The following is a 20,297-nucleotide window of genomic DNA, read 5'->3' as shown; positions in this document are numbered from 1 at the left end:
CACTTCTCTGTGTCCCCAGTGCCACCTCCCAGCTTAGCTGCCCTCTTGCTTCCTCTTCAATGTATATGCTTATCTCCCAGCAGGCATCTCTATACCCACTTCTGCCCCCGTCCTACTCTACCATCCACCCTGCAGTTTTCAAATCTATCCACATCACTGAGCTTCTTCAGAATTTCAGCTGGCTTCCTCAGTGCCCTTAGGATCAGTTTCACTTTTTTTTTTTTTAAAATATGTCTTTATTGATTTCAGAGAGAGGAAGGGAGATGGAGAGAGAGGGAGATAGAAACATCAATGAAGAGAAAGTCATTGATCGGCTGCCCCCTGCACACTCGCCACCAGGGATTGAATCTGCAACCTGAGCATGTGCCCTGACTGGGAATTGAACCTCTTTGTCCTGGACCCTAGGTTGATGCTCAACCACTGAGCCATGCCGGCCGGGCAGTTTCACATCTTTAAGATGGGTGTGCAGGCCTGTGAGACCTGGCATATCCTTTCCTCCCCAGCCCTTCTTCTGGCCCTTTCCACTCACTTCTCTGCTTCGCATACTCAGCTTCCTCGCAGGCCCTTGGGTCTACCTCCAGGCCTGTGCACTTGCTGTTCTCTGCCTGGCATGCTTGCCCTCCATGCCACTCCCCTCTGCATTATCCGGCTCACCACTAGCCTCCTGCTGCTTAGCTAAGCCAGCCCCCTGTTGCACTGTGTCTTCACACTCTGATCTTGTTCCTAGGCCCTTAGTAACACATTCATAATTAACATGTGTCTTCTCTAGTGGAAGGCAAATGCCCTGTTCATTGCTCTACCCCCAAGCCTTTCACAGTACCTGGTGCAAAGGAGGTGCTCTGCAAAGACTGGCTGGCTCGTACTGATTAGATGGGGCTGGAGACAGAGTCAAGGAGCTGGCTGAGCCTGAGGTTGGGCTTGAAGCCATAGTCTCACTCCCTGTCTTATAAAAGGCGGTTTCACACCATCAAAGGCTAGTGGCTCCAGTGTCTGAAAGGTTTCCTCACACTTCTAATTTAAATAAGTATCCCTATATAGATCAAACATTCGGAAGGTTGGTTTTTCCTTCTAGCCTTTCAGGAGAGGAAACGGCTTTTCAGAAGGAGCCATTCCTCCTGGTTACTTGTACACCGGCCATCTGTGGTCACCGTCAGGCAGTTTGAATGTCAGAACAGCCAGCTCTCCTGTACTGCACCCCGCTGTACATTACTGGAATTTGTCAAAAGTCTGGCTTTTTTCAGGAAATCTCGCTCTGTCCAGGGACTTCAAGCTGCTCGTGATCAAAAACCATGTTACTGGGGCTGGGGGAGACTCTTCCAGGGTGATACAGTATGTTGAATGAAACGATTAACTTGATGAATAAAGACTTCCCCTGTGCTTTCCTCCTGCAGCTCTGCCTCACTCCAGGGGATGTCCCTAGGACCTGGACAACCTCTAGACTTTGTACAATCTCCAGGCTCATCAGTTTCTGCAGACTGCCCCTTCCCCATCACGTCTCTAGCCTTTTCTGAGTGAAGTCTCTCCACATACTGGCCCATCTGGTTACCATACTTCCTACCTCAGTCTCCCTCTGGAACCTTTTATATTAAAAACTCAGGCTCTGGTGTCTGCCATTTACTACCTAGATGAACTTGCATAAATTATTTCACCTCTGTGAGCCTCAGTTATCTCACCTGTAACGTGGAATAGTAAAATCTACTTCATGGTCTGGCTTTGAGACTTAAGCAAAATAAAGTAGATAAAAGCACATTGTACAGTACCTAAAGCATTGGAAACAAGCAGGGACTTGTAGTTCTCTTCCTTCCCCGTCTTCTTGTTCATTTTGTAACCCCTGTAGTGCCATCTACTTTATATTATTCAAAATGTTGGTAGAAAATTGTGGTGATAATGCTTGGCCAGGCTGAGAGCAACAGGGGTAAGAGCCTGGGTTTTGGAGTCATGGAGACCTGGAGTTGAATCCCAGTTTTGTCACTTATTTGCTGTGTGACCTTGAACTAGTTTAGTATCCTCTCTGAATCCAATTTTACTTATGTGTGAACTAGGGGCAGTAATAACCCTTCTTGATAAACGCCATCCTTAAAAGATTTAAGTGGCATAATGTAAGAAAAGTATTTAGCCTAATGCCTGGCACATAGTAAGCATGCTGTTAGGTGCTGCTGTATTATTATTGTTATTGTTATTGTTATTGTTATTATTCTTAGCCTGGACACAGGACTGAGCTTGTCTGGCAGGACCCTGCTTGCCTCTTAGAGTAAGAAGGAAGGGGGCAGGTGGTTGGTTATCTCAATGTGTTCCCACTGTGTTCTCTTCCTGCCTGGGGAGGTTTGGGGCCACATGGTTTGGGTCTCAGCCACGCTAGGTGGGTCCCAGGTATAAGGTGACTAATGCTGCCTCTTTGGTGTCTGACCATCCTTTTGTGTTGGCTCCTGACGTGCCTTTTGTTGGGAGCATGGATTGTCACATGTCCTACCCTTTTGTTTCTCTCTCCGAGTTCCTCTCCTGCTCTGGAGAGTCGTCCGTCACGGCGGGGCCCTCACACCCCTTCTGCCCTGCGCACTTCACCCGGATGGAGAGAGGCTGAGTTCCGCATCTCCACCTTGGAGGCAGGCTGATCGCACCTGGAATTTTACCCTCCTGCCTTTGAACACCTTTCTCTTTCCTTTTCTTTCTGTTCTGTTCTTTGCTTCTTCCTCTCCTTCCTCCCTCCTTATCCGCCCTTTCTCCTCTCCCCTTTCTCCTGCTCCCTGCCCTTTCTTCTTTCTGGAGCCTGAGTTTTCAGTGTCCATGGTTATTTGTTTGCTGTTTACCAGACCCCACCTGCCTCTGGCCTCATCACATTGTCCTGTCTACTCCATCCCTGTGGAACAGCACAGTGCCCTGAAGCCCCCTACTCTTTCTCTACTATGTCTCTCAGACTCAACCTCTCCATACCCCCTCAAAACACATGAGAAAGAAAAACACTGCAGTCACTCATTCTCCAGGAACAGGACTGACTTACTAGTACTTAAAAAGCCAGCCATCTGACCTCTGTTTCTCTTTGGCTCATAGACTGGGAGAACCGGGATGATCTTAAAGCACATTCAATGCCACTGTATTTTACAGTCAGGAAGCTGAGCCCCCAGAGTGGGAAGGACTGACCCAAAGTCTCAAAGGGGCTTAAGGGAATAGCTGAGATTAGAACCCAGGACTTCTGACTTGGGATGTCCCCATAAAACCATAACATTGCCCATGTGAGTTGTATGTGTCTTTCTGGAGCTTTTAAAAATATTTTCATTCCATCTGAAACCTGAGCCCCTCTAAGAGCTGGAACTGGATCTACCTAACCCATTAGTGACAAGCTCTATTTCCCTTTGTGGAGGTGGGACAGAGTTTAAGTAATAAAGAACCGAGGTCAGTCACGCATGGGTTCGCCTGTTCAGTCTTCCTGCATGACCTGGGCTGACCTTCCTCTCTAGTTCTTAGCTCTCTGCTTCTTGACTTGTCTTCGGTTCTGCCTGAACCCTCCTTTTCAACAAGTGTATATTATATTTCAAAGTCATGCCTTGGACATTGGTTAAAGCTGTGTTTTCCAGTATGGTGGCCACATGTGGCTATGGGCACTTGAAATGTGGCTATTCCAAACTGAGGTGTTTAAGTATAAAAACAAACCAGGTTTCAACGACTTAATATAAAATAGAATGTAAGCTGTTTCATCAATAATTTACTATATTTTATATTGACTACAGGTTGAAAAGATAGTATTTTGGGTATATTGAGTTAAATACATTGTTAAACTAATTTTACCCCCCCCCCCGTCCCATTTTTTAGTCTGGCTATTAGAAAATATTAAAAGATGTGTCTTGCATTATATTTCTGGGTTATAGCTTCTAGGCCAATACTGGGTTATAGCTTCTATGCCTTTTTCAACCAGGAATCCATGAGAGAATTAAGCCTAATGCCCGAAGGTTCATTGTATGTAATGAAGGTACCATTCTCAGGAGAACTGAGAAAAAGCACATCGTTTTCTGTGTCCTGTGGTCCAGATAAGGAACCTAGTTGAGAAAGTCTGCACCACCTGTTGTTTCTAATTTTAATTCACATTCTGTCAGTATTTCTCTTTGTTGTATAATGATGGCTGTTGGTTGGAGACAGATGTGACTAAACTTCTAAGTCCTGTTTTTTCTTTTTAAAATCTAAATGAATGTTACATTTTGCTAATTACCTTTAAGTATCTGAGAGGATCATATCACTTTCTTGTGTTTGATTTATTGATGTGCTGTTTTGTTAAAATTTTCATAACATTAGCTTATTCTCATATTTCTTTGACAGACATCATGTTGGATGATTCTGTGTATGTGTGTGTGTGCGCGCACATGCGCATGCAGGAAGTTTATGGGAGAGAGTGACCAGTAGCTGTAGAGCTGGAAGAGGAGCTGAATTGTGATGCAGTTGTACTAAAGGACTCATCCATGCAGGATTCTTTTTCCCTTTGTTCTGAGTTTGTTAGGTGTTAGGGTTTGGGACTTTTTTTTCATTACTTTTTGTGCTCTGGAATAAATTATTTAGAATAAGAATTAGGTGTTCTTTAAAAGTCTGAGAGGACTCACTGGTAAAATCACGTGGTCCTGGAACCTTTGAGTTAACTTTTCCAGTTCCCGATGTGGTGTTTAGCATACTCACCAGACATAGGAAAGTTTATTTGGCCAAAAAATGGAAAGCAGTACGAAGATTAGGTCAGTGCCTGCATCTTCCATGAAGCAGGTACTTTCAGAAATTTCATTTTGTGTTCCCAGCAGTGTTCAGGGTGACCCTGCAGTATGTGAAGACCAAGATTAAGAAGGATTGAATTGTGCTGAAAAACATGATCACCAAATTTCAGTTGCAGTGGAAACAGTGAGCTGCAGGTTAGTGATTGCAGAGAACCTAAGAAGAGTTAAAAGACAAGCTAAAATGTTCCCCTAGGACTCTGAGGAAAACAAAAGGAGACAAGCATGATGAATTGCTTCTAGGAAATGCCATGTGTGTATCAGGAATTCTACAACAGGAGGGGTGGGGCAGACGTGAGAGATGTTGGTAACATAGTGAGGACAGCAGCAGGTTATAAAACCAGCGATACAACATGAGCACAATTTTCAAGAGTGAGTGTGTGTACACATGTGTGTGTGCCCTTGCACCTGGGAGTGGGGAGTGGCCGCCGTCCAGGGGACAGAGGTGTTCCATGGCTCAGGGCCCAGGCTCCTGACACCAACAGGCCGACTGAGTTAGAATCTTGGCTCTCATATCGACCACATCTGAAGCTTGAGCAAATTATGTAACTTTTCCAACTAAGCTTTTGTTTCTTTATCTGTAATATGGGGCAATAATTGTACCAATTGAATAGGGTTGTGAGAATTCAGTGAGCAAAGGATAAAATGCATGTAAAACTGTTGATCTCATGCCTGGCACTTCGTGAGTCCTCAGTAAATGTTAGCTATTGTTGTTATTGTCATTGTTATTGACCAAAGTGTAAACTCTGGTTTTCTCTGGGTATTAGGCTAATGGTGATGTAAATTTTCTTCTATGGGCTTTCTGTATTATCCAAGTTTTCTGTAATGAACATGTACTAGGTCCCTAATTTAAAAAAACAGTGTGTTTTTAAAAAAAGAGAACATATGAATGATGTTATTTAGAAAAAACTTCCCAATAATAAGGAGAAAAGGAATTGAGCCTCGCCCCCAGTGTAAGAGTGAGACAGGAAGGGGTGGCCTGTGAGGCTCGTGTCCGGCCTGTGAGTCTGGGCAAGCTGGTCTGCCGGTGCCTGCTCTCCGTTCTGTTCCTGGGCCCTTTCTCTGTCACATGGATGGGAGGCTGTGCACAGGGGGGCACTTGGCTGCTGCCCTGTGCCAGCAGCTGTTTCTGATTGTGCGAGGCTGCAAGGTACTGGGGTTGCAGAGGGATGTTTGGGAGGTTTGCATCATCTTCATGATCCCAAATCGACATGTTTTCTGAGCAGACAGTAGTTTGGGGATTTGATGAAACAGCAGTGCCTGTAATTGAGTTGCTTTTCTATAGAAGTTATGACTCAAAGCTGAGAAAGATGAATTACTTCTCCTCATTCAGTGATCTCCCCATCATCGCACACCCTCACTCCACAGAAGGCACCACTTGTCCCCAGCGATTCCCCTCTTGTGGTTTGCCTATCTGGTGCTGAGGCTCCATGGAGGCCCTTGTGTTCGTACCTCCCTGGGCCCTGCCTCCTTGCCTTCTCCACACACACAGCCCTTAGCAGGTGTTTATTTCAAATGACTAAAGTGAGTGGCTCTCACATGAGAAAATGATAATACCCCACGTGTGAGATTCTAGTACAGACAGATCGTAGCACAGCTGAAGAGTACTTCATGGGTTTGGGTGTGTCTGCACTTACTTCTCATGCTCTCAGGGCAGTAAAACACATGCAGCGTGAGGCTTGGGGAGCTACTTCTTCTCAATCCCTTCCCATCCTTCTCAGAATAAAATCCAACCCTTACCTGCCCTCAAGGCCAGGCCTTGACCTGGCCTCCCCACCCTTTCCCTTCCTACCACCTCCCCTCCCACCTTCCCCTAGGCTCATTCCACTTTAACCATGCTGGCCTGCTTGTTCTCAGATTCCATGGTTGCCCAGCTCATGGTTTTTGCACTTGTACTTCCGAATTCTGCCTGGAAGCCTCTCCCCTGGTACTTGCAGAGCTCGCTGCCTCATCTCATTCATGTCTCCACTCCAGTGTCAGCTTATCAGCCAGGCCTCCTGAGGCATCCCCTTCAAATATTCCATTCCTTCATCCTGATTAATGTTTTTTCATAGGATTCATTATCATCTGGTTTATTACAAGTTTCTCATCTATCTCCCCTCCTGTAGGACATAAGCTCCAGGAAAGTAGCAATGTGTTTTGTTCATTGCTGTATTTCCTAAAACGTGCGTTAACTCTGATAGGAAAGGAATGTGGAGCTGCTTACTGTGGGCCCTACCTTTTCTCTTTCCCTTCCCTCTTTGTCATTTCTTCTCACCCTTTCCCCTCCTTCTCTGTCATCATCATCATTATTGTCATCATCCAAGAAAGAGCTAAAGACCCATCTTCCCACCCACAGCCACTCAGAAGGCTTGGACCTAGGAAGTGTTTTAGGACGTCAACCTCGAGAAACAAAGCAGGACAGTGCAGGTGTCCTTTGCTGCCTTGAGTTGTGTCCCCACCGGGTGGACACTGAGCCCCTCAGGGCTCTGACTGATTGTCCTGGAGCTGCACTCTCTTCCCTCGCTCCCCCCCAATCTCTCTTCCTTCCTTTCCTCCATCCTTCCTGTCTTGCCTCCTTTCTCCTTTTGCCTCTTCCTCCTTCCCTTTTCTTTTTCTTCCATTTTCCATCACAGCTGGCTTTGTTCCAGTGAAGGTGTACGCAGCTCCTGCCAGGAGCCCTCCAGTTAGCTGCTGCCTCCTTTGGACCTCACTTGATTAAAGTCTTGACATCTCTCTGTAGGACAGGCCTGTTTCCAGAAGTCCAGCTGATCATGATTTTTGCAGATTTACTCCATCAAAGGTACAGAAGCAGCAGCTAGTGATCACGTGAAAACTGTTTTTTTATAAATGTTGACATTGACGGGTTATAAGCTGGTAATGACTTTATAAAAATTTCTATATTTCTGAGTACTTACTCAACTGTTAAGATTTAATTTTAGAAGGGTTACAGTGTGTAATCTTGAAACATGTCATTTAATAAAATTTGTTCAGTTATCCTGTACATGATAACAGTACAGAAGAACTTATGAAAAAGACTTGATCCCTTACCCCAGGCCCTTCTCCAGAGGTGAACCCTTTAAACTGCTTTTTCTTCCACTGGTGACTTTGGACTTTATTTGGTGCACCGAAACCTCTGTTTCTAGTTCCATCAGCTTTATGTAGTGCTTCTAGACTGCTCACTTCCTGTGCTTTTCTTCCCCTCTCCACCTGTCGCCTTTGGTCAGCTGTACTTTCTCATTGTCAAATTAGTTAAATTAACATTTTGACATTCTGCAGCTATAACCAAGTCCATCACATTTTTCCTTGGGTCGAAAACCAACAAACAGCGTTTATTATTATTACGGCTATGCAAATATTACCCAGTGCCACAGCTATGTAAATATTACCCAGTGTCACACTGAATGGTGTGCCAGATTGTGTTTCATTCTCTGATGACCCTGGGCCATTCAGGCGAGAATGTGCCTCACATCAGGGACCCACAGATTCTCTTTTCTTTCAATCTGTCAACTGCCTGATATTGGAATGTATATAGGTATATAATATTTAAATGATATAACTATTAAAACATATTTAGACATATTAAATATATACTATTTAAATGTACATATATTTAAATACATATATAACATTTAAATGTATACACATAGGAATTTTGGGTTTTGTTATTCTTAGAGATTATAATTGCTTTTTTCTATTATCATTTGCCTTTTTCATGTCCTCAAACCTTTTCAAACTTTCTATTATGTTTTTATTTCTACCATATTTTTAGTCTCATGAATCTTCCCCAGAGCCCTCCCTTTGGGGCCCTTTCTTCTATAGTCTTTTTGCACAACTTTTATTATAAGATTGCCCTTCACAGTCCTGTATGGTTGGACTGTTTCCTTTTTTTAAAAGTCATATTTATTGAGTTTCATTTCATCCAGTAAAATTCACCCTTTTTAGTGAACAGTTTGTTGAGTTTTGATAAATGTATACACCACAGTCCAGAGAGAGAATGTTTTGTGTGTGGACAAATGTCGACATTAGTGAGATTGCTGGTCATTTGGTATATGTATGTTTAATGTTATGAGAAACTGCCAAACTGCTTTCCCATATTGCGGGTACCATTTTGCATACCCAACAGCAAGGTATGAGTCTTGAAATGCTTTACTCCTTAGTCAGACCCCACCCCCAATGTCCCCCACTGCCTCAGGCATCACTGTCCCCTGGGGTGCTTTGAGAACTACTTTGACTAAGTGTGGGATTGTTCCACTGTTGTGAAGATTGTCCCAGAGGACAGATGGGAGGGAAGGGAGGGACAGAGGGAGGAGGAAGAGAAAAGTTTGCCATTGAGCAAAGTGGTAACGTGTTGGCTGCCAGCCTGGTGTGGTCCCGAGGCCAGATTTAGTGACCTTTCCTCGAGGTGGTGATTTTCCATGTGGGCATGTTTTAGGAACATGACTTGGAGAAGATTGTAGCCAGAATTAAGCACATGTATGGAAGCGCCATGGGTAGGCACCAGCTCCCTATGGCCCCGTAGCCTAGATCCTGTGGGAGTCCTCAGGGAGGACTTGTCCCACTCCCCAGGTCTCCTTCTTCCAGGGCCTTAGCTTGCTAACCCCAGACATGGTCAGGGTCAGGCCTTTCTCAGGCCACTTTGGGGCATGTGACTCCCAGACACCTAAGAACAAAGCTGGCAGCTAGAGAGGGCGCTCCTGGCAGTGTGGCCCAGAGAAGTTTTGCGGAGTGAGCTAAAACCAGTGTTGACTCTTGCTGTCACCTAGGAATGCTGGCAGATGGAGGCATTAAGAGGAAGTTGTTTTTATATCAGTTAGGGACTTTTTTCCATAGACAGTTTCTTTGTAATAAACATTCTCCTTTGATGTCAGAATGGATGTCTAAATGAATCTCACATTGTTGTGGGTTTTTTATGTTAAGGCAGCTGGTCAGATACCCTTTTGGTCTGTGCCTGCTGAGTTTGAGGTGCCTGTGCGATGCCAAGAAAGGTGTGGCCAGGACGAAGCTAAATGTCCTGGCTGGAGCTCAGGAGAGACTTGGGCCGAACACATGCTTGTGGTTGAGGCCATGGCAGTGAATGCGATCTTAAGGGGGACACAGACATAGGAGAATACAGACAATGACCCTGGACAGATGTAGGTGGGGGCAGAGCATGTGTCAGAAAAGAAAAAGGCAACTGGAAAATAAGACTGAGAATGGGGTCCTCAGAGGAGAGAAGATGACCAGGAGAACACAGGGCTGAATGGCAAGGACAGAAAAATATGGCAGAGGGTTTCCTAGCCAGAACCTTGTCGCTGGTGGAAAAGGGGCAGTTCAGTGGGGCAGGGGCTGGAGTACAGTGGAGAGGGAAGCCTGGGGAGGGGAGCTGGAGAGGGAAGCCTGGGGATGGAGAGGGAAGCCTGGGGAGGGGAGCCTGGAGAGGGAAGCTTGGGGAGGGGAGCCTGGGGAGAGGAGCTGGAGAGGGAAGCCTGGGGAGGGGAGCCTGGAGAGGGAAGCCTGGGAGGGAAGCCTGGAGAGGGAAGCCTGGGGAAGGGAGCCTGGGGAGGGAAGCCTGGAGAGGGGGGCCTGGAGAGAGAAGCCTGGGGAGGGGAGCTGGAGAGGGAAGTCTGGAGAGGGGAGCCAGCTGAGCCAGCGAGAACCACAAACCTTTCAGGACGTTTGCCTGGAAGGAGAAGAGAGAGAGTGAGCAGGAGCTGGAGGAGTGTGGAGGTCTAGAAAAGATGTCTTTTGTTATTACTGTCATTGTTATTATCGCTACCATTATTATTATTAATGGGAGAGGCTTATGCACTTTAAAATGCTAGCAGGAAGAAGAAATTAGGGAGGAAGAGGATAAAGATACAAGAACAAAAAAGGCATCAGATCTGAGCAAGGGGAGGGAGTGGGATCCAGAGCCCAGGAGAGGGGGTCCTGAGAGCAAGGGGCAGCCTTCTCACTGCAGCTGGGGGAAGGTACATTTGCCTTTTTGGTGGCAGAAAGTTTTCTTCTGACATCTTTTCTCCTTGATATACCCAGGGAACATCCACATAACAGGAGGGCCTTAGAAGAAGCTGGCAAAGGACTGTACAGGCTCTTACCCTCCTTTCACATCCAGTTTACCTCGGCAGAGGGCTCAGAGTCAGAGTTGAGGACAGCCTCAGTGAGATGACCCCCCCTGCAGCCCAGGGGCAGCTGGTGGGATGACCCCCCTCCCCACAGCCCAGGTGCAGCCCAGTGGCTTCTCAGGGTCACAGGGCTACCAGGGCCTTACCAGCTTCAGCCCAAACCCTGTCTCCCTTCCAGAACCAGCCCTGTCTCTGGTCAATTCTAACTTAATCACACTCAGATCCATTCCATAGCATGGACCTTTTTTAGGCATTAGTGACTGGAAGAGTATTGTTCTATTACCTCACATTTTCCAAACCCACTTCACACAGATGGAATCTCTTATAATCCTATAAGGCCAAACACAGAAGAGGAACAGTGCCAGGGAGGTGGGGCTCAGGACTTGTTTTAGTAGATAGAATGGTCTTATTTCTTTTGACATCTTGATAAATCTTTCTGCACCGCATTTGGGAGATTTCAACACTGAGGAACACATTCATTCAACAAATGCTGCTCGGCCTCTCCTGCGAGCCAGGCCTCTGCCCTGCATGTCACCTCTTTTGTCAGCCCCTTTTGGTCTCTGCCACAATTCTGTGGAGTCTCTGTCAGCATCCGTTTCATCCATTTCATTTGATGAGAGAAGTTAACTTACCTGTGGTTGCCCAGGAAATAAGTGACAGGACTGGGATTTGGAGTGAGGTCCTTGGCTCTAAGTCCTTTGCTCCTTCCATTTTATCAAGGAACCTCTTCAACAGTGTTTAACTCTGTTGGGGTTTTAATTTTAAATGTTACATGTCTTCCAGTGCAAAGTTTCCTTAGGGAGTTGTCAAAACCCAAGAATTGCACATGAGGTTTTTGAGTCATGGTCTTAGAAATGTTCAAATCAAATAAATTCAGGGCAGATGTATTAACCATGTGCTTTGGTTCCTGCCTGCGTGACATCAGCAAAATGATAGAGAAATAATAACAGATTTTTAAATAATTTGAGACAGCAACAAGAGTGTGGTGTGGGAGAACGTGGAGGTGTTTGAGGTCAGAACTGATATGTGGCAGCATGACCCTGGGAAGAGGTAGGGAGATAACCTTTATCACATACATGTCATGTGCTGGGTGCTCTGTGTGTTTCATTCTCATTTAATTGTCATGATGAGCTTTACAGATAGATAGAGTACTATATGCATTTTAAGATGAGAAAACTGAGGTTCTGAGAAGATAAGGATCATGTAGGTGGTGTGACCGGGTTCTGTCTCGTCCACACCGCTCCCTTTCAGGATGTCTCCCAAAGTTACTTATGGTACATGTGGTAGAAAACTACGGACTTAATTAAATGTACACACACACACACACACACACACACACACACAACTTTGGCTGTTTATTAAAGAATTCCGAAAAAAAACAAAAGGAGAAACTATCAGCCATAAATTAGGCAACAACCATGCAGTCCTTGAAAATCAGTTTCTGAATTCACTTCTATATCTGATTATAATCCATACCTTTCTGGGACTGGCTTTGGGAGTCACAGGGGAGAAAGGCTCTTGTCCTCACAATTAAACTTTGAAAGGGCAGTAATATACATCTGCAAAATCATTAAAATAGATGAAAAGGCGGAGCAGGGTGGGAGAAGTACACAGAACTCAGATGGGTCAAATAGACCTTTCAGAACAAGGATTATCGTGGTTCACAGGTAATTTATTATTATTTTTAATCCTCACTGGAGGATATCTTCATTGATTTTAGAGAGGAGGGGAAAGAGAGAGAGAAACATCAATGTGAGAGAAACATTGATTGGTTGCCTCCCTTACATGCCCCAACTGAAGATTGAGCCTGCAACCTTTTTGGTGTATGGGATGACACTCCAACCAACTGAGCCACTCAGCCAGGGCTGGGCAGGTATATTTCACATCTCAAAGAGATTCCTGTGTACTTTTTTTTTTTTTAAAGATATATCTTTATTGATTTCAGAGAGAGGAAGGGAGAGAGATAGAAACATCAATGATGAGAGAGTCATTGATCGGCTGCAGCCCACAACCCGGGCATGTGCCCTGACCGGAAATGGAACCCCGATCTCCTGGATCCTAGAAGGTTGCTCAACCGCTGAGCCATGCCCAGCTGGGCTCCTGTGCACTTTTGAAAAAGAGTAGAGTAAAAGTATTGATTCAAGAGGGGGAATAATACTAAGTCCTTTCCTCTTTGTTAAAATGGATGTGCTGGGAATTAGATGAGATAACACGGGCAGTGCCTCCTCCAGTGCTGGCATGGGAGGTGTTCTTGATAAATTGTAGCATTGGTTAATATCATTGCCAGTACTGTGAAGGATTTGGCAAGGTCAAGGATGGTTGTATTTCCTCATGTGGGTGACTGGGAAGGCAATGATGCTATTTACAGAAATGATGCTGCCAGGGAGAGGAGCTATGTTTGTTAGCTCCTGGTTGGTTCTCAGTCATTCTCAAAGCCAGGTCATTCATCTTGTATCCAGAGCTGTCCATTGTCTTTAGTCAGGCTTCCCACAAGTGCCTGTCTGTGGTTTATAGTTGGGTCCCAACTGTGGTTTATAGTTGGGTCCTGAGATGCATCTGAAGGGCACAGCACGTTAGGCATAACTCCTCAGCCCACAAGTTTTGTCTTGGGCCATTCCTGTTGCCCTCCCTGCCTACCTAGTAGACTCTGTTCTGTGTCTATTCCAGTTGGTGGACAGCTGGCTCTCAGTAAGGATTTTATAAAAGTTCCAGGTGTGTGGCAATATAATGTTGTTAATAATGCCGAGGCCTGATGTGAATTAAAAGGAGGTCTTATTACTTAGGGGTAGAAAGCTTTAGAATCTACCCTTTCCTCCATTCTCTGCCAGGGCTCCCCAGGCACAAGCTGGGAATGCTAGGCATTTGGATAGTGACTTTTTTTTGGTCCTTTTCTACAACCCCCCAAGTAATCCCATTAGATTGCTCCTATTATCTCCCTTGGCTAGGAACCAGCCTCACTGATAGGTAAAATGTAGGTAATTTGATAAAATTATAATGCTAAATCTGCTGGAAAAGAAGAGACAAGGCCCCTGAAGAAGATGTTAAAGGGAACCTCTCCTTCTGTGTCCTGGTTATATGGCAGATGGGAGGGTCCAACCTAGGGTAGGAATCTGAGGTAATCCCAGAAGCTTACCTGATTGCAGTGGGTTTGGATTGGGCTCTCCTCGACTCTAGGAAAGGAGGACAACACAAGGCTGATGAAATCTGAGATTCTCCAGCCAGATTTAAATTTGGAGTTTGCCTGTGGGAGATGAGTCCCACTAGTTAAAATGTTACGTCCTCTCAGACAGTTTGCATCAGGAAGGGACTTCTGGTCCCAGAGAAGCTGGTAGAGTGGCAGTGGAGGGGTTAAGAATATTTTGGCACAGAAGTCCCAGGAAATGTGGCTGGGGTTTTGGAGAAAGTATCCTACTTCCCCTCACCCCTCGGGGTCCCAGGAAGCGCCTCCACCCAGCCCTCCTCTCCAGAGGAGACTCTTCTCAGCCTGCTGAAGAGAGGACCGGCCAAGGCTCAGCTCTTCCCCACTTCCACATTCACGTCCAGTTAGATGCCCCTGGTGTGTTTGATCCCAGTTAGGATCACTGTTGAAATCGACTCTTTACTTCCTAGGAACTAGCCAGCTGTGGATGGAGCAAGAAGGAGAAACACAGTCTCGCCCCAAATGTCGTGGCCTTTACCCGGAGGTTTAACCAGGTAAGCAACCCCCTGCACGTGCCTGTCCATAGATAGCAGTGTTGTCCCCTGTAGGCTGGGAGCCCTGCCAGAGCTCAATCCCAGGCACCTGGCCCCAGGTCCAGACCCATCTTCCTGAACCCCCACCTTCATCCATCCTTGGGCCATCAGTCCCCTTTTTCACACAGCAGGTAGAACTGAACACATCTTTCCTGTGTTTAAATTGCTTCAGTGGCTTCCAGTGCCACGTAAGCTGAGGTTTAAGCACCTTAATTGCCCTGCAAGTTCCTGCATGGTGCATCTGGCTTCTGTCCTCCATCAGCCTCTTCTCGTGTCTCCCCCCAACCCTCACTCTGCAGGCTTCAGCCACCCTTGCCTTCCTTCTCTTTCCCGATGCACCATATCTTTGTCCCATCAGGCTCCCATAGGTGCTGTCTTCTCAGCACAGAATTCTTCCTCAGCCCAAACATCATTTCCTCTAGGAGTCTTCCGTGACCCCCCAGCCCATATAAGGTCTCCCCGTCATGCATTCCCTTGCTGCACCTGTGCTGCTCCGTGCGGCCCTCTACTCATCTTTCCTCATTTTGTGTAACTCTCTAGTCTCCATCTTCCTTGCCAGTCTGTGGGCTCCATGAGGGCAGGAGCTATGTCTGCCTTGTTCATCACTGCATCCCCCACCCCTTTTCCCAAGTTCAGGTGTATAATAGACCCTCAGTAAATATATGTGGGATGAATGCACAAGGTGCTCAGGAAACATTTCTTGAATTGAATTTATTTGAATTTCTGATGGCCTGGTCACTGGCCTCATACGTCCTACTACAAACTGATTTGGTCCAACCAGAACCTTTGTTCCATGTATGAAGATCTGCATCCCTACTTAAGGAATGATGGTGGGAACTTGGACTAGCTGAAGGGAGTGGGCTTCTGACATCTCAGCCACACCTCTCGGAACGTAAGCTTCAGTGGAAAGCACCCTGCAAGACCCCCTTTGTATAGATCAAAGTCCCAAATGGTGCCGTTGACAGTTTTTCTTCTTTTCTGCTTGTTTTTCTGGTCTCAAATGAGGGCAGTGGCTTAGAGGTTGCACAGTGTGCGTGACTGGACTTCTGGGTGATGGGCCTGGGTTCCCTTTGGCCCCTCCCTCCAGCTGGGCGGTCCCTCTCGGAAATGCTGGGTCCTGTGCATCACCATTACTCAGTCCTCTCCAGCCTTGCCCGGCCTCGCCTGCCACCCGAGAGAGAGGCACCAGCTTGTAGTCCTGAGATCAAGGCTGGAGTTAGCATTCCTGTTGTTTTATGAGACAATAGGAACTAAGAAGGGCCTGTCTGTGGTAGGGACTACACACTGTGTGTTTTGAAAAGGGAAGTTCTGAAGCCTTTTGTTTCTTTTTTTTTCTCTTCAAAATCTTTTCCTTTTCAACGGAGCTTAGTCTTAAAAAAACTAAAAAAACCAAACAGATGTGCGCACTCTATCAGGGGATTCATAGTTTCCTGAGCAAAACTGTTTGGCAGGATCCAGCTCTGTCCCACCTCCGAGCGGCCGCAGAGCTCCCCGAGGAGGCCGCTGGGGGCTCTGATGTAATCTGCTTTGCATGTGGGGCCAGGTCAGCTTGGCTTGTTCTGCGAGCAATTGCGTTCTGTCCAGATCAGACCAATACAGCGAGCCAGAGGAAAGTCACACTTTCCCAAACGATGCTCTGAGAGATGGTCTTCCTGCGGCCTGTAAGCTGCTCAGAGCAAGCGGCTCCTGGACATCGTCCTGGTAGCTCCAGTTTGAAAACTGGCTGGCAGCCAGGTCTGGTCAGCCGCTGGGGCTGCTTTCTCAGAGATAAACTGATTGGCATCCTTTCCTGGTGGATTTCCATATTCAAGAACAAGCCTCCCCATCAGACTCCAGATAAAGGAAAGCAGGTCACTTACCTTTGTGAGCCTCAGTTTCCTTATCTATAAGTGAGAATAGTAAGTACTCACCTTGCACAGTTGTTGTGAAAATGAAATGAAAGAGCCACTCTAGGGGAAAGGAGAGAGCTGATTGTGGAAATATAGAAAGACTCTTGGGCAGAGACGATGGCCCAGAGGAAACAGAGATTGTGCCTTTCAAAGTGCCCAGTGCAGAGGGTAGTTGGTTCCTGTAGTGCACTTTGCAGTAGGGACACAGGAGGGCAAATACTTGGATGCATCCACAGGTGGGGGTTAGCAAAGCAGGTGTTTTGGAAGGAGCAAGGGGCAAAGGAACTTAAAGTACTGACTGAGAAAGGGCTGCAGTGACAGATGACAGGGGATCAGTCTGTCGGGGGAAGGGCTGCCAGGGACTCCAGGTATGGTGAGAAGGAAGGACAGGCATGGTGGGGGCTCAAGGAGAAGGTAAGGACTAGAAGGTTGAAAGGCTGTGGCCCATGACTGGAATTTAAAGTTTCTGGCCCAGAGCTGTTCTGGGTAATTATGGGGAGGAGATGACTGAAGTGGTAGGCGGGTAACAGCTGCTGAAGTGGTCAAGGGACCTTGAAGCCATGGTCATGCACAGTGATGTTGAAGTTGCCCAAGGAAGGAGGTGGGGTTTGGTATGGAGAGGAAGATAGTGATCCAGATCCAGATCTGTTTATATTTCTATAGTTTTACTGTTTTCAGATGTCAAGGGGGCGTCATTTATAAAGAGCCTTTTCAGAATGGCTCTTTCACTTAGCAATTTGCATTTAAGACGCATCCATGTGTTTATGTGGCTTGATGCCTTCCTGTTTTTATGAGTACTGTTCCATTGTATGGATATACCAGTGTGTCCATTCACCTATTGAAGGTATCATACCTACTTCCAGTTTTTGATGATTATGAATAAAACTGCTATAAACTAGTGTGTGTATGTGTGTGTGTGTGTGTTCATAAGATTTCAAATAAGCTGGGTAAATACTTAGCAGTACAATTACTGGATTGTGTCTGTACCATTTTGCATTCCCACCAGCAATGAATGAAAGTTTGTGTTGCTTCAGATCCTTGCCAGCAATTAGTATTGTCAGGGTTTTAAAATTTTGTTTATTTATTTTAGCCATTCTAATGGTGTGTGGTAATCTCACTTTCCTTTTCTTTATCCAGCCACTCCTGGGGCCTCACATGAAGAGCAGGGGGACTATCACACAGGAATGGCATGTCAATATCGCAGTGGCCAGAAAGGATCAGGTGAAGGATCTAGGATTGAGAAGACTCAGGGAGGAGATAATTAAGGTGTTTTCAAGTAATTTAGGGGTTCTTATCGAGAAGCTGATTAGGCATAATCTATGGGGCCAGGGGATAGGAGTGGGGAGGCAGCGATTTATCCTAATACAAGGTAGTTCCCTACCCATGAAAGCTCAGGCAGAGACCAGACAGGGCTTTATCACAGTGACTGTAGAACATCATGTGGGGGTTGAGGGAAGGGTGGGGCCTTTAAGTCCCCTCTAACTCTAGGTTTCTAAGAAAACTGTGAATGGGCTTATGAGAAATTTATGGCAAAGTAGATTTTCCATAAGAAAAGACAGTATTTTTAAACCTGAATTTTTCTTTGCTTTATGCTTTGGTGGTTTTCTTTGTGGTTGATTAAATAAAGTTCTTCGTGTTCATAACTATTCTGCTTTATTCATGTGTAATACTGTTGTGAAATTTCCCAGGGGATATCGTAGTCTTCAGTGGCTAAAGTCTAGTGCTAATTATACCACTGGAACAATAATAGTGATAACAATAGTTTATGTGTTTCAAAAGCTTATTAACACCATGACCAAGTGGCATTTATTCCAGGTATGCATGACTGATTCAGCAGCTGAAAATTAATGTAATCCAGTGTATTTATAAGCTAAAGAAGAAAAATCATATTTTACCAGTTCATTCAAAAAAGCATTTGATGCCCTGGCCTGTTTGCTCAGGTTAGAGCGTCGGCCTGCGGACTAAAGGGTCCCAGGTTCGATTCCGCCTAAGGGCACTTACCTGGGTTGCAGGCTCGATCCTAGCCCTGGTCAGGGTGAGTGTGGGGACAACCAATTGATGTGTCTGTCTCACATGGATGTTTCTTTCTCTTTCTCTCTCTCACTTCTACTCTCTCTCAAAAGCAATGGAAAAAATATCCTTGAGTAAGGATTAAAAAAAAAGCATTTGAGAAAATTCAACACCCATTAGGAATAGAGGGGAGCTTTTTCAATTTGGTAAAGGACATCTACAACAGTCCTGCAGCCAACATCATACTGAATGGTGAGACACTAGGTGCTCTCCTCTCAAGATGGGGAACAAGGCAAGGATGTGCTCTCTTACCACTTCCATTTAGCATCATACTGGAAGTCCTGACTAGTGCAATAAGACAAGAAAAAAAAGAGAGAGATGTACAGATTGAAAAGGAAGAAATAAAAGTGTCTTTATTCACAGATGACATGATTATGTATGTAGAAAATCTCAAATCTATTAAAAAAAACCTCTTGGAACTAAGAAATGAGCATTAACAAGGTTTCAGTTTACAAGATCAACATGCAACCTGGCCGGATGTGGCTCAGCGGTTGAGAGTCAACCTAGGATCCAGGTGATCAGGGTTCGATTCCCGGTGAGGGCACATGCCCGGGTTGAAGGCTTGATCTCCAATGACTCTCTCATCATTGATGTTTCTATCTCTCTCTCTCCCTCTCCTTTCCTCTCTCTGAAATAATTAAAGATATATTTAAAAAAAATAAAAAGATCAACATACAAAAGTTTTCCTATATCAGCAATGAAGAATTGGAATTTGAAATTTAAAAGAAAATTTGCAATAGCATACGCACACGAAGAAATACTTAGGTATAAAACTAACAAGTATGTATAGGTTCTGTATGCGGAAAACTATAAAACACTAATGCAAAAAATCAATGTAGATTGCAATAAATAGAGAAATATTCTATCTTCATGGATTAGAAGATTCATCATTAAGATGTCAGTTCTTCCTAACTTGATGTATAAATTCAGTTCATTCTTGATCAAAGTCTCAGCAAGCTGTTTTACAGATGTCAATAAACTGATTCTGAAATTTATATGGAAAGGCCAAAGACACAGAATAACCAATACTGAAAAAGAACGAAGTTGACGGACTCACTCTACCTGATTTCAAGACTGACAGTAAAGCTACAGTAATCAAGGCAGCATGGTATTGACTAATGCCTAGACATCTAGGACAATGGAACAGAATAGAGAGCCCAGAAATAGGCCCTCACAAACAAGTCAATGGGTCTTTGACAAATGTGTGAGAACATTCAATGGAGAAAGGGTAATTTCTTCAACAAATGATGTGGGAATAATTTGAATTCTTTTTTTACATATGTAAAAAAATGAACCTAGACACAGAGTTTAGACCTTTGATAAAAATTAACTCAAAATGGATTATAGACCTAAATGTAAAAGTCGAAACTATGAAACTTTTAGGAAAAAAACATAGAAGAAAATCTGCATGACCTTTGGTGATGAGTTATTAGATATGACACCAAAAGTACAATCCATGAGAGAAAAACTTGAAAATTGGACTCGATTAAAATTAAAACTTTCCACTCTGCAATGCAGACACTGCTAAGAGAATTAAAAAACACACAACACAGACTGGGAAAAATATTTGTAAAACACATATCTGATAAAAGACTTGTATCCAAAATATACTCTGAAAATTCAACAATAAGAAAACAACCCAATTAAAAAATGGGCAAAAGATCTGAGCAGACAGCTCACCCAAAAAGACATGCAGATGGCAAATAAACATGAATAGATGCTCAACATCATTTGTCATTGGGAAAATGCAAAACACTACATACCTATTAAAATGGCTT

At 44.9% G+C, this 20,297-nt stretch overlaps 1 protein-coding gene across 9 annotated transcripts in view; it reads left to right on the top strand.

Annotated features, from left to right (window-relative positions):
• RALGPS1 (Ral GEF with PH domain and SH3 binding motif 1) overlaps window positions 1–20,297 on the top strand; it is a 247,996-nt gene that overhangs the window by 93,101 nt on the left and 134,598 nt on the right. For all 9 annotated transcript variants that reach the window (XM_081150876.1, XM_081150873.1, XM_081150868.1 and 6 more), the window contains exon 5: window positions 14,438–14,521. In XM_081150876.1, the coding sequence (XP_081007002.1) occupies window positions 14,438–14,521 (84 nt within the window). The remainder of the gene's footprint in view (window positions 1–14,437; window positions 14,522–20,297) is intronic.

Source organism: Miniopterus schreibersii (genome assembly GCF_964146895.1).
Source record: "Miniopterus schreibersii genome assembly, chromosome: 11".
In the NCBI taxonomy this organism is placed as follows: Eukaryota; Metazoa; Chordata; class Mammalia; order Chiroptera; family Miniopteridae; genus Miniopterus; species Miniopterus schreibersii.
The sequence above is the reverse complement of the archived record's forward strand: the minus strand, read 5'-3'. Positions and strand labels throughout refer to the sequence as shown.